Consider the following 14068-nt stretch of genomic DNA (forward strand, 5'->3'; position numbering starts at 1 on the left):
GGAAATCCAGACCTCTCTCTATCCCCCTGCAGGAACCAGCTCTCCCTTCCCTCTCTCCACCACCAGAGCCTCTCTGTCCCCAGGAAAGGGCTGCCTCTGCCGTGTGACATCCGTGGTGTCGGACATCCCTGCTAAAATCCAAACACAGGGGAAATGCCCAAACCAACCCCCCCCCAGGCTGCTGCTGCCTAAAGCCAAGGACAAACAAGCAAGCAATGAACACTGGTATTTTGGTTTTTTGCATGGATATTACAAAAAATAGTAATCATACACTTTTCTTTTTTTTTTTTACTTTTTAAATGTTCATTACTTCGATAAAGCACATATGAATGTAACATTCAGAATCGTAACATAGAAAATGTCATGTGGGCAATCTGCTCGTCCAAGTACACTTACCAAAATACAATTTTATAATGAAGAAAGTCTCAAAATACACCTGTACAACAATTGGGATCCACAAAATATGATTTAATAGTTATCACTCAAGATCACTTCATTGAAACCACTGGTATAATACTGTTTGAAGAGTAACCTCTGGGCAAAGAGCCTTCTCCCCCATCCGTCCCACTGGAACCAGTGTGGAATTGTAACTGGGATGCGTGGGGTACCCCCCGGGGGTGCAGGAACCCCCCCCCCAGGCCGAGGTACAGCCCGACACCCATATTATGGTCTGTAGCACAAGCAGAATCATCTGGCAAAGGGCAACTAAAGAGGGTGGAAAGAGGAGTTAGTGCTCGTCTCGCTACCACGGCGTTCCCTACCTGGTGCTGAAGCCTGGAACCTTACAGCTTTACTGGAAAAGAAAAAGTTAACCATTTTAATCCTATAAATATTTTTCTTTATTTGCTTTTATGTTTAGAAGTCGCTATTTAAGTTCTATTAACAGAAATACATAACAAAAGCTCCCTAACAAGTGGAAAAAAAGTAATTACAAATGCTGAAAAAGTTGGCCTCATTAACATATGTACAGACTCGCTTACTTAATACACATCTCTGTGGGAATTAAATCATTTTATGACACACATTTATACAGGCATTAAACATTCCCAAGTAGTAACTTTGAGCAGAGAATACGCCAAATCTTTAGTCTGGGCAGACAAAAAAAAAAAGAAAAAAAAAAGAAGTATATTTTCGTTTGGATCGTGGAGCTAAACATGCGACAGACACACCACTCAGTCCGAGCTGCTGTTGAGAAGTTGTTCTGTTTTTTCCTGCAAAGATCTTTCCATTGAACTCGGGTCCTTCTGTCCCTTCTTGTCCTTGTTCTGCTGTTCCTGCAGCTTCAGGATGATTTTCCGGATTTCTTCTCTTTTGGTTTTCATCCTCGGGCGCGGAAACCAGTCTGTTAAGTTCATGGGGAGCTCAAAACTCAGAATGGGGTTCTGAAAAGAAAGGTCATTGGGGTGTTAAAGTTGGGAGTTAGAAGCTGTGGGGCTGGAGAGAGCTGCAGGGGGAATGGGACATCCTTCCTCACCTCGTGAGGAACCAGTGAAGCCCCAGCATGTGACAAAGCACCCATCAGCCAGATCCCCCAAATAATCTCCTCAGTTTGCCATGTCTTTTATACACAGCGTTGGGCTGCATAAATGCATAGAATTATTCTGATTTTTTAAAAAAGGAGAAAATTGTTGTAACGACCCAGCAGGCTTTTGGAAGGATGGCTGCACCCAGCTCTAGAGCTGATTAGGAACCTGCTGCTAAATACTCCTGTTCTTATCAACCCCTCTAGGACCTCTAAGTCCGTTTTAGATTTCACCCTAAAAACCAGGGCCCATGAGAAGCCCCTGGGCACCACCAGCCCTTTGCACACTCACACCCTGGTACCTCAGGAGAGGTCACCCACCCAAAGAACTGAGACAATGAGAATTAGGAGTCATTATCTAAACCCCTTCTGGGACACGGAACGGGCCAGACAAAGGCTTGGGTTTTTTTAAAGAACTAACTAGTGTGTTTACCAACAACAGAAAGATATTTCAAATTAATCTGAACACATCCTTAACTAGGGCTTTTTGTCGTCATCGTTCAGTTTGGGGAAAAAAAGCAGGGATATGGGTCAGTAGCCAGTTGGAACCACAGAGTTGCCCAGGTTGGAAGGGACCTTTCAGATCACGGAGTGCAACCATCAACCCAACTCTGATGAAAACCATCACTGACCCATGTCCCTCAGCACCACGTCTGCCCAGCTTTTAAACACCTCCAGGGATGGGGACTCCACCACTGCCCTGGGCAGCCCATTCCAAGGCTTGATTACACTTTCCAAGTAAAAATTATTCCTAATATCCAACCTGAACCTCCCCTGGTGCCACTTGAGGCCGTTTCCTCTTGTCCCATCCCCTGTTCCTTGGGAGCAGAGACCGACCCCCCCTGGCTACACCCTCCTTTCAGGGAGTTGGAGAGAGTGAGAAGGTCTCCCCTCAGCCTCCTTTTCTCCAGGCTGAACACCCCCAGCTCCCTCAGCCTCTCCTCAGAAGTTCCCCAGACTCTTCTCCTTGGTCTCCAGACCCCTCACCAGCTCCGTTGCCCTTCTCTGGACACCTCCAGCCCCTCAATGTCCCTCCTGTCGCCCCTTGTGTCCCCGCTCCTCTACCGCCGAGCTCCCGGCCCCACAGCGCCCCCTGGCGGCGCTCCCCGGCGGAGCCGCCGCATCAAAAAGCAGGGATTTGAAATAAATCCACAAAGAAGAAAAAGATGTGCCCGAGTACCGATATCCAGATTATTTCCCCCAAAGAATTATTATATATGCTCATGTATAAATTCATTTACAATGCACAGTCTCATGAAGAGGCACAAGAGCTACACCAGAGAGCCTTTTGTTATTGTAACTGGTGGTATCTGATGGTGCAGGAGACCCCAAAACCAGTTACACCACCAGGGTGACACACCTCGAAGAAGCTCTCCACGTACTGCAGGATGTACACGCCGCAGTCGCTGAAGTTGTTCTGCTGGGGCACTTTGGGGTTGGAACCTTTCATCACGTCTTTGGAAAAGCTTCTTTTGTTGCCTTTCCTGACTTCCCATTCCACCTCTAAGTATCTAGGATAAAAGAGCACACAAATGTAAACTTTGGGGTTTTTTGGCAGAATTTTGGGGGGAAAGAAAGGGAAAGGGGAAGGGAGAAAACCAACAGCCCAAAATCCCAGCTATCAAACTTACTCCCTTAGTGTTTTCACCACGTTTGAGCGGGAGGGGCCTCTCAGTGAGTCCATGAGCAAAATGCAGGGCCTGAGGGAGAACAGAGCTGGTCAGTGCAGGGAATTTATTTCAGAGCTGTTTGGAAAACCCAGGTCCCCATGGAGGCATCTGGGGGGTGACCTTGAACAGAACTACATCCACACATGGAAGTTTTGCCAGTGGGGCAGCTAAAGGTAACGCTGTCTTCAGATGTGAGCATAGGCTGAGCACAGAGACATTCAGAACGCGCTGGGGAAAGAGATGGAAGGATTTGTTACAGTCAAAATTCAGTTGCCCAAAATTCCCTCGGGTGCACAGGAGCCTGGGATGGTGGTGAGGGATCAGCACAGAAGCCCCACATGTCCTTCTGGAGGGCACAAGGGACAGCCCCAGCTCCTGAGATGACACCAGTGAATCTGATCTGCCCAAGGTACCCACAAAACACACACTTCTCCATTTGACAGACTTTAGAAAAACAGTGTATCCATGAATAAACATTTTCTGGAGACCCAGCTCTGCCCCAGCACCCCACCCAGAGGGGACTCCTCAGCCCCAGCCACGGCAGCACAAGCTGCATTTGGAGGCATTAATCAGGATGCAGATGAGTTTTCCCCAAGCTCTGCCTTCTCTCTGCTCACAGTCACACCCCCAGACCGGGCATTCCCTACAGGAACCAGTCCATCCAGACAAAACGTTATGGGCAGGTTCCTTTGTGTTTATAAACTATTTTACCTGTATGCAATTTTTTTTTGCCTAAGTATATAATCACATGAATAATGTTTGCTCTTACTTGTACTTGTTTAAATTTCTAACAAAAGAAAGTTATTATTTATACAGGCGATGCTCTTCCGAAGTGCCCAGTCCTGTACTTTGGGGGAGAGGGGGAAAGAAGTGAAAGCCTTTTCAAGGTGATTTTCTTTTTCATATAGAAATAATTTAAAAATATGCCAACAGTAAAGTATTTAAGTGCCCGTAATGACTTTTGATACTCTAAGTGCTCATGGTCTTAGGAAATTTTATGTTTGGATTAAAATGAAGTCTGGTGGAAAGTATTATGTACAGATAATCCATCATCAGAACAGGACAAATTTAGCCAAGCTATGATCAGCAGCTCATAAATATCCTTAAAACTCACAACACAGATGGATTTTTACCCCTTCATGAAAATGTACTAAGAACAATTCACACACATTCCGTATCATATATAAAAATATAACTTTAACCTGCACCATAGAATACATTGTGAAAGCCCTCACCTTTCTAGTGACCATTTATACTCACAAAGAAGGAAATACATAAATGGATAAATAAACTATGAAAAAAATACAAACAAAACTGTGAAGACAGCGATACCAGAAACAATATTTACAGATTTGGAACCATGTATTTGTGTCAGACCAAAAGGCAAGCTACCACAGCCAATGATTATTCATAAATAATTCCTGGATTTTTAGCATAAAAGAATAAATTTTAAGAGTTTTAAAATCCAACACAGGTAAACAAGTCAAAAAAAACCAACTGAATTTATTATTGTGGAATATTCTTATTAGGAAAAAATGAATAATGTTAAGAACAGAGAGAGAAAAAAGAAAAATACTAAGAAAAGAAAGAGGCAATGAAGAGAAACAGCTACAACACATTTAGATAAGAAATGTGTTAAAGAGCAGTTAAAATTATTCCCATTTTCCTGTACTAATTTGAGTGGTGGCAAAGGTTGTCTTTATTATTCATCTAATTATTTTCATTTGAAGACATTATTCTTTTTTTTTAAATATAGAAGGATACATTTAAATAAGCTTCTGCACCTTCTTTTTGCAGCAATCTAAGTGCAAGATCTGAGAGACCAGCCTTATTTGAAGAGACAATCTCCAGCTGCCGGAGCAGCTCCCAGGCTCCATGGAACCCAAAAAGCTGTTCATTCATTACATTTTCTGCTCCCTGAAGATGTTGATACTATAAAGTACAGAATTGTCCCTCAAACACTAATGAAATGTTCATTAAAGTGTCTGAAGACCAATGTATGACCATCTCCCATAAGTAACATTTTTTAAATTTCATTAACTTTTATGGAATTTCCATTTTAAGTGGTTTAATACTTACTGTTTGCAGATGGTGGGCTTCAGGTGCCACTGTCCCATTTCAGAATTACAGTTATCATCTACAAGGCCACCGTCGTCACTGCTGTCCTCCTACAGAGGCAACATGTTTACAGGTGTTTAAAAGCCAATTTCATTTTTCAAGCAGATGCAGAAGAACCTGTTCCTGCAGTCACCATTTTTATTCAAGACCAATAACATCAGTTTAATAAAGAAGGGGCAGCTTTCACCTGAAACCTTTCATTGTTTGTAAAGTTTGCATTACCAGCTTCTGGGCACACGGTGTCTCAATTCCAGGCTGGAACAACAGGGAGGGAAGGGGGCTATTTATTTAACGACTGCCAAAGGCCAATTAGGAAGAGCAAATGTGTAAATCCCAGCTTCTCACATTGAACTTACGCTGCAGAAGCAACAGGGCTATGGAATAACGCCCTCGTACCCAGGAGTGGGTCAGTCAAGGACATTGTAATGATCAGCCTTTCCATGGCTCTAAAATACAAACCTCTTCCAATTTGAAGATGAACACTACTTGATTATAAATCCATGTTGCTTTGATTAGAAGCACCAATGAAACAAACAGCAGAGCAGCAGCTACGTATAAATGGGAATGCAGCTCAAAGGAGAGGAACTTGTTCTTGGGTCTGGGACATGAAAGATAGAAACTTGTTGGCTTTCAGAGTTTTCACTAAAATCGTGGTGTACTATTGTCACTAGGCAAGAGAGTCACAAAATGAAATGCAGGATCAGTACAGCAGCACCCCATTAATCAGTTTAATGAACCAATGTACAATCCTCTCCTCTCAGCTAATTTACAGAGTTTTGTAGGCAACCAGTGCTTTGGATTTGACATTTGTAAAGGTGAGTAGCTCTAGATAACACACATTCACAATGTGTATATGGCTTTTGAGCTGCCCATTCAAAATACACCACAACAGCTGGCATTTCCCAAAGAAAATGGCTAAATTCTTTACCTGGTTATCTTGGTCTTCAGAAAAATCTATAAGCTCATCTTCATTGAGTTTGCTGCCATCAGCTGAGTCTTCACTATAGTTTAGCCTGATTTTGTGCAATCCATCTGTATCAAATCACAGACAGGAGTATATTTAAACATCAAATACCGTGTCATCATTGAAGACCAAACTCATTTTAAATTCCTCTGGTTTCCTCAGGATTGCTGACAATAACCACAATACAGCTGACAAACTATTTTATTCATGCACGTGAACAAAAGTGAAAAATTCCTTCTGTTACAGCAGAAACTGTTCCTTATTCTGTGAAATACCTAAGGAGATGTTCTAGAAACCCCAACCAAAATCCACCAGGATTTTACCCTGCTGTTCCACGAAGCCTTTACAGCAGCACACACTGGCACTGCTACCAAAAGGCAGAGTCTCATCTGGGCCCTGATAGAACCCCTTATTCCCATCCCCAGCTGCTTCCTTCCATGACACCAAATCCAGCCACACACGGGTGACCAGACTGAGAAAATCAGTCACAAGCTTATTTATTATTTTTTTTTTTTAAATTGAATGATTTCCTTGATGAGATTCACTGTGCAGTTTTATGAAGACTTGTGCTGGGAAAAGGCAGCTTGGGAAGATGGTGCTGGGGAGGGCAGAATGCAGCAGCAGCTCTGAAGTGTCTGAAACTTCACTATTTACTACATAAAAAAGGTATCTCTAAATTAACTCCCTCCTCTCTCTACATATTTTCCTAGAAAAGCACTATATATTATATCTGAACAATCCCCAAAATGAAAGCATTGCTGATGGTGTCACTGGAGGACATGTTACTTATTAAAGAAAACCAGGATTTCTCTAAGAACAGTAAATAGGGCACTGAACTCGCTAATGGGAAAAAATGGAGAAGACCTGCATTTGAGAATATTTCAACAGAGAAGTTGAAGTAACACTTTGGAAAGAGGTCACCAGTGGAGTTCCACAGGGACAAACTTAGGAGTTAGTCTTGCTCTGTATCTTTGAAAGGACCTACAAGAAGTAGGCCATACACTCATGGGACTTAGAGCTGACAGGTTCCTAAAAAATAAAAACTGGCATCAAGAAGAATCACATCATACAAGAATTGAGCAATAAAAAGAGGATTATTTCAGTGATAAAATATGTGTTCTGGATTATTTCCTCAAAGTTATTTAGGTATCAACTCCTACTGATTTACAAGTCCAACAGCAGGACCTGTTTGAGATCCATGTGGAGTAGGCATCCCCAGGCACAAGACTGTATCACGTAGCAGCAATATCAACCTGCACCATAGAATACATTGTGAAAGCCCTCACCTTTCTAGTGACCATTTATACTCACAAAGAAGGAAATACATAAATGGATAAATAAACTATGAAAAAAATACAAACAAAACTGTGAAGACAGCGATACCAGAAACAATATTTACAGATTTGGAACCATGTATTTGTGTCAGACCAAAAGGCAAGCTACCACAGCCAATGATTATTCATAAATAATTCCTGGATTTTTAGCATAAAAGAATAAATTTTAAGAGTTTTAAAATCCAACACAGGTAAACAAGTCAAAAAAAACCAACTGAATTTATTATTGTGGAATATTCTTATTAGGAAAAAATGAATAATGTTAAGAACAGAGAGAGAAAAAAGAAAAATACTAAGAAAAGAAAGAGGCAATGAAGAGAAACAGCTACAACACATTTAGATAAGAAATGTGTTAAAGAGCAGTTAAAATTATTCCCATTTTCCTGTACTAATTTGAGTGGTGGCAAAGGTTGTCTTTATTATTCATCTAATTATTTTCATTTGAAGACATTATTCTTTTTTTTTAAATATAGAAGGATACATTTAAATAAGCTTCTGCACCTTCTTTTTGCAGCAATCTAAGTGCAAGATCTGAGAGACCAGCCTTATTTGAAGAGACAATCTCCAGCTGCCGGAGCAGCTCCCAGGCTCCATGGAACCCAAAAAGCTGTTCATTCATTACATTTTCTGCTCCCTGAAGATGTTGATACTATAAAGTACAGAATTGTCCCTCAAACACTAATGAAATGTTCATTAAAGTGTCTGAAGACCAATGTATGACCATCTCCCATAAGTAACATTTTTTAAATTTCATTAACTTTTATGGAATTTCCATTTTAAGTGGTTTAATACTTACTGTTTGCAGATGGTGGGCTTCAGGTGCCACTGTCCCATTTCAGAATTACAGTTATCATCTACAAGGCCACCGTCGTCACTGCTGTCCTCCTACAGAGGCAACATGTTTACAGGTGTTTAAAAGCCAATTTCATTTTTCAAGCAGATGCAGAAGAACCTGTTCCTGCAGTCACCATTTTTATTCAAGACCAATAACATCAGTTTAATAAAGAAGGGGCAGCTTTCACCTGAAACCTTTCATTGTTTGTAAAGTTTGCATTACCAGCTTCTGGGCACACGGTGTCTCAATTCCAGGCTGGAACAACAGGGAGGGAAGGGGGCTATTTATTTAACGACTGCCAAAGGCCAATTAGGAAGAGCAAATGTGTAAATCCCAGCTTCTCACATTGAACTTACGCTGCAGAAGCAACAGGGCTATGGAATAACGCCCTCGTACCCAGGAGTGGGTCAGTCAAGGACATTGTAATGATCAGCCTTTCCATGGCTCTAAAATACAAACCTCTTCCAATTTGAAGATGAACACTACTTGATTATAAATCCATGTTGCTTTGATTAGAAGCCCAGCAGAGCAGCAGCTACTTATAAATGGGAATGCAGCTCAAAAGACAGTAACTTGTTCTTGGGTCTGGGACATAAACTCAGGGCTGGGGGAGATGAAAGATAGAAACCTGTTGGCTTTCAGAGTTTCCACTAAAATCGTGGTGTACTATTGTCACTAGGCAAGAGAGTCACAAAATGAAATGCAGGATCAGTACAGCAGCACCCCATTAATCAGTTTAATGAACCAATGTACAATCCTCTCCTCTCAGCTAATTTACAGAGTTTTGCAGGCAACCAGTGCCTTGGATTTGACATTTGTAAAGGTGAGTAGCTCTAGATAACACACATTCACAATGTGTATATGGCTTTTGAGCTGCCCATTTGAAATACACCACAACAGTTGGCACTTCCCAAAGAAAAGGCTAAATTCTTTACCTGGTTATCTTGGTCTTCAGAAAAATCTATAAGCTCATCTTCATTGAGTTTGCTGCCATCAGCTGAGTCTTCACTATAGTTTAGCCTGATTTTGTGCAATCCATCTGTATCAAATCACAGACAGGAGTATATTTAAACATCAAATACCGTGTCATCATTGAAGACCAAACTCATTTTAAATTCCTCTGGTTTCCTCAGGATTGCTGACAATAACCACAATACAGCTGACAAACTATTTTATTCATGCACGTGAACAAAAGTGAAAAGTTCCTTCTGTTACAGCAGAAACTGTTCCTTATTCTGTGAAATACCTAAGGAGATATTCTAGAAACCCTGACTAAAATCCACCAGGATTTCACCCTGTTGTTCCACAGAGCCTTCACAGCAGCACACACTGACACTGCTACCAAAAGGCAGAGTCTCATCTGGGCCCTGATAGAACCCCTTATTCCCATCCCCAGCTGCTTCCTTCCATGACACCAAATCCATCCACACACAGGGGACCAGACTGAGAAAAATCAGTCAAAAGCTTATTTATTTTTTTTTTTTAAAACTTGAATGATTTCCTTTATGAGATTCATTGTGCAGTTTTATGAAGGCAGCTTGGGAAGATGGTGCTGGTGGGGCAGAATGCAGCAGCAGCTCTGAAGCATCTGAAACTTCACTATTTACTACATAAAAAAGGTATCTCTAAATTAACTCCCTCCTCTCTCTACATATTTTCCTAGAAAAGCACTATATATTATATCTGAACAATCCCCAAAATGAAAGCATTGCTGATGGTGTCACTGGAGGACATGTTACTTATTAAAGAAAACCAGGATTTCTCTAAGAACAGTAAATAGGGCACTGAACTCGCTAATGGGAAAAAATGGAGAAGACCTGCATTTGAGAATATTTCAACAGAGAAGTTGAAGTAACACTTTGGAAAGAGGTCACCAGTGGAGTTCCACAGGGACAAACTTAGGAGTTAGTCTTGCTCTGTATCTTTGAAAGGACCTACAAGAAGTAGGCCATACACTCATGGGACTTAGAGCTGACAGGTTCCTAAAAAATAAAAACTGGCATCAAGAAGAATCACATCATACAAGAATTGAGCAATAAAAAGAGGATTATTTCAGTGATAAAATATGTGTTCTGGATTATTTCCTCAAAGTTATTTAGGTATCAACTCCTACTGATTTACAAGTCCAACAGCAGGACCTGTTTGAGATCCATGTGGAGTAGGCATCCCCAGGCACAAGACTGTATCACGTAGCAGCAATATCAAAACCAGTAATAACCACACATAAAATTAAAAAAATCACTTAAAACAAAAGCAGATCTCCCCACCCCCACATCCCCCAGACTGTCTAGAAGTGACAATGTTATTGCAAATTAATCAATTTCGATTAGAAAGTAGGAAAGTGTTTATACCCATAAAAATATGAAACTTGTCCTGGCCTGCAGGATACAGCTTAGCCCATGTGATTGATAATCTTCACATCTTCTACTATAAGTGATGCAATTCCTTACTGCATCAATTAAGTCACTAGAAATACTATTGGTGACTAAAGTGAAAGTTTTTGCATAACCAGATGGTTTGGATGCCTCAAGGGCATCCTTGCAGTGAGCAGAGAAAACAATCTTTTCCTAATTCCTTCACAGACCTTTAAAAGTCTGCCAGCTCCTCTGGACACTTTGGTACAAAGGCTGACACCAGCCCCACAGCAGCAAACCTCTCTATGCATCACATGGAGATCGTGCAAGAGATTCATCTTAATTAATCTTAATTCAGTCCCCCCGTGCACAAATTATGAGGATCCACGGTCAACTAATACTCTTTCCTTAAGAATTACAGTGATGCAAAGGGGGAACTAAAAACTGATTTTGTGTGAAAAAAGATCACACAACTGAAAAATTAACCTGATTTCAGAAAACAGTGTTTTATCTCCAGCATTTGCCACCAGAGTGATGTCACCAGCCACAAAGTTTTTATACGCAGTGGCTACAAATCACTTCCATTGCAAGCACTTGAACTGCAGCCACACACTAAACTTTCAAAGCATGAAGTTTACACAATTGCAAAAGTAGTAGAAGGTGCGAAATCTCCAAATTTTTCATCACTATGTGCATATTTTGCAATGACATACCCATAGACTGGCTAGCGGATGTGAATTCACCCTGTATCCCGTTTTTGTCCGGAGTCCTATGGTCCAGTTTCTGGCAAGCTGATTCCACAGTGTTCGGTTCTTCCACGTCACTGTCTATTTGATTCAGTTTTTTGAAAGCAACTTTTCCCCTACAAGGACTTCTTCTACAGCACGAAGACTCACTGTCCTCTGTGTCAGTGTTGGGGTCAATTAAAGCTGGGTTATACTTTTTGGTCAATGTCTTCTTCGCTGTGGACTTGGAAGGCGAGTTTTGTGCATCCATTTCATTTGGCAAAGGCGAGGGCGTGGTGGTCTCTCCATCTGAAGAGGAACATTTTATCTGCGTTGGAGCATTTTCATGATAGTGGGGATTTGGTTCGTATTTGGGTTTTTCTAAACCAGGAAAACAGATGACAGCCAAAAACCAGTGAGCACTGCAAAGGAAAAAATACACTGAAAATTAGCAATTGTTCAATAGCTGTTCACTCTGCGCAGCAAGCTTTACTCAAACCTTCAGTCATCTCTACAGGTAAGATCACTCCATGCAAGTAGTCGCCAACAAATTCATCAATAGGATTCAAGTCAGCTGAAAACAGGCTCTGTCTAAATATTTATTTCAATTTGCTCATGCCCATTCTTTTTCTTCTTCAAATTATTGTCTGATAGCTTTTTACACTACAACAATGCACTTCAAGGTCTTCCATTACCATTTTGTTTTTATCACTTGGAAAAAGATATTTATTCTCTTAATTTTTAACTTCCATTGAAACTATAATGTAACTTTCAATTCTAGAATTACGACACTTAAGCCTTTAAGGAAAGTGATAAACGGGTCTCTTTACTTACGCTTCATTAAGGGGAACAAAAATGAAATCTTTCTCAAAAATGTCAACGTGCCGTGTCCATGTTTTTACTCGCCCGTGTCGTTTTTGTTGTATTCTGCCAGAAGAAACCAACAGAGGATTTAGATGGTGGTGCATTTTAAATGAAAAGCTACTTTTGCAGAGATTTTCACCTTAACAGCTTCTTATTTTATTTTTATTATAGGTCTGGATGCTTCCTAGAGTTCTGTTATATTGTAATATTGTCTGTAAGGATTTTATCTCTGTAAAGCATCTGTTCTTGTATTCTTCACTTTCTAACTCTAGTTCACTAGCTCTAATTAAACTGATCAATGGACTTACGAAAGGTTTGAAGTTTCATGAATACTTCTTCTTTCTCTTTGATTAAGGCGTTTATAGAAGAATGAACTGAATACATGTATTCTATCAGCATCTTCTTTTTTCAGTTTTTCAAGTACCAAATACCTAATCAGTTAAAAAAAAAAATAATGAAAAATTCATGCAGGTGTTAACTCAAAGTTTTCATCACCGGAGTAAAAAGGGCTGCCAACGAAATCTCTTTTGTTTCCACCTCTAAAATACTGTAATAGACTGAAAATCATACACATGCACCTCATGTGAGGCATAACCACAGCAGAACACAGCAATTTAATACTCTTCTAACATTTGTAGCAAGTGAGACCAAGTATTAATTTATGTATTATGTTAATCAAAATCAATGACATTTCAGGGAACACAAATACTCTAGAAAAAACAAACTTTAAAAGGCTATTTTTTTTTTCCTTGCAGTTAAACTTCCTCTTCAGATGCTAAGAAATTTTAAAGGATTTTTTTCAAGTGAGAACAATGTCATTGTCAAGCAGGACAGGAGAGGAACCCAAACTTCTTGCAAAGATACAAAACCACCTTTACAATTAGAGCTACACATAGTTGGAGACCAAGTGCTATCAACTGACCTATGAATTTTTAATCTCAGAACTTTTCAAGTTTCAAAGTAAAAGACAGCAAAAAACTTATTTGAAATAGAACTTACTTTAAATAAAAATCAATAATAACGTCATTTAAAAATTCTCCTTCATTTAGACAATGGAGGTCTTCGTTGGTCACAGAAATACCACCTTTAGCTGGAGGAGGCGGATAAACTATCAACCTGAAAAGAAAAACACATTTAATAATAAATACGAAATGCCAAAAAGCCTCAGAGAATTGTTACAGTACAAAGATAAATATCTTACTTCTCTATGGGACCAATAAATACTGTATGTGGTTCTCCAATTTCTTCATCATCATCAAAATACGGCAACTGTTTATTTCGCTGCTGCAGTTTGGACTCAGAAGCAACCTTAAAAGAATAAAGTCAGTATTAATTTGCACACTTGTGCTCAAACTTACCAAAAAGGTAGCAAGTTTTGTCAAGTCAAGCAGTCTACTTTGAGCTTTTTTCCTATCCCGGTTCATTTATTACCCTTAAGTCTGTACTCATTTCTGACAGAACCACAAAACTTTCAAGTTCTTTTAAGAAGTAGTTTTGTTTCAAGAAAGCATTAAACTTCGTTTTTTCCTATCCCGGTTTGTTCATTTATTACCCTTAAGCCTGTACTCATTTCTGACAGAGCCACAAAACTTTCAAGTTTCTTTTAAGATGTAGTTTTGTTTCAAGAAAGCATTAAACTTCACCTCAATTTAATTTTGTTTGAAATATTAGAATTTTACCAG

At 40.1% G+C, this 14068-nt stretch overlaps 1 protein-coding gene across 1 annotated transcript in view; it reads right to left on the reverse strand.

The window, feature by feature from the left end:
* Positions 1-216: 216 nt before the first annotated feature.
* The window catches only part of SENP6 (SUMO1/sentrin specific peptidase 6), a 60109-nt gene continuing 46257 nt past the window's right edge, over positions 217-14068 (reverse strand). The window contains exons 15-24 of the mRNA XM_014949351.1: positions 13588-13694; positions 13386-13502; positions 12695-12817; positions 12357-12449; positions 11511-11944; positions 9379-9482; positions 8405-8493; positions 3154-3222; positions 2883-3033; positions 217-1382 (exon numbers count right to left, since the gene is read on the reverse strand). Coding sequence (XP_014804837.1) covers positions 1173-1382; positions 2883-3033; positions 3154-3222; positions 8405-8493; positions 9379-9482; positions 11511-11944; positions 12357-12449; positions 12695-12817; positions 13386-13502; positions 13588-13694 — 1497 coding nt within the window. The 3' untranslated portion in view covers positions 217-1172. The remainder of the gene's footprint in view (positions 1383-2882; positions 3034-3153; positions 3223-8404; positions 8494-9378; positions 9483-11510; positions 11945-12356; positions 12450-12694; positions 12818-13385; positions 13503-13587; positions 13695-14068) is intronic.

This window comes from Calidris pugnax, unplaced genomic scaffold (genome assembly GCF_001431845.1).
Source record: "Calidris pugnax isolate Ruff unplaced genomic scaffold, ASM143184v1 scaffold132, whole genome shotgun sequence".
Lineage (NCBI taxonomy): Eukaryota > Metazoa > Chordata > Aves > Charadriiformes > Scolopacidae > Calidris > Calidris pugnax.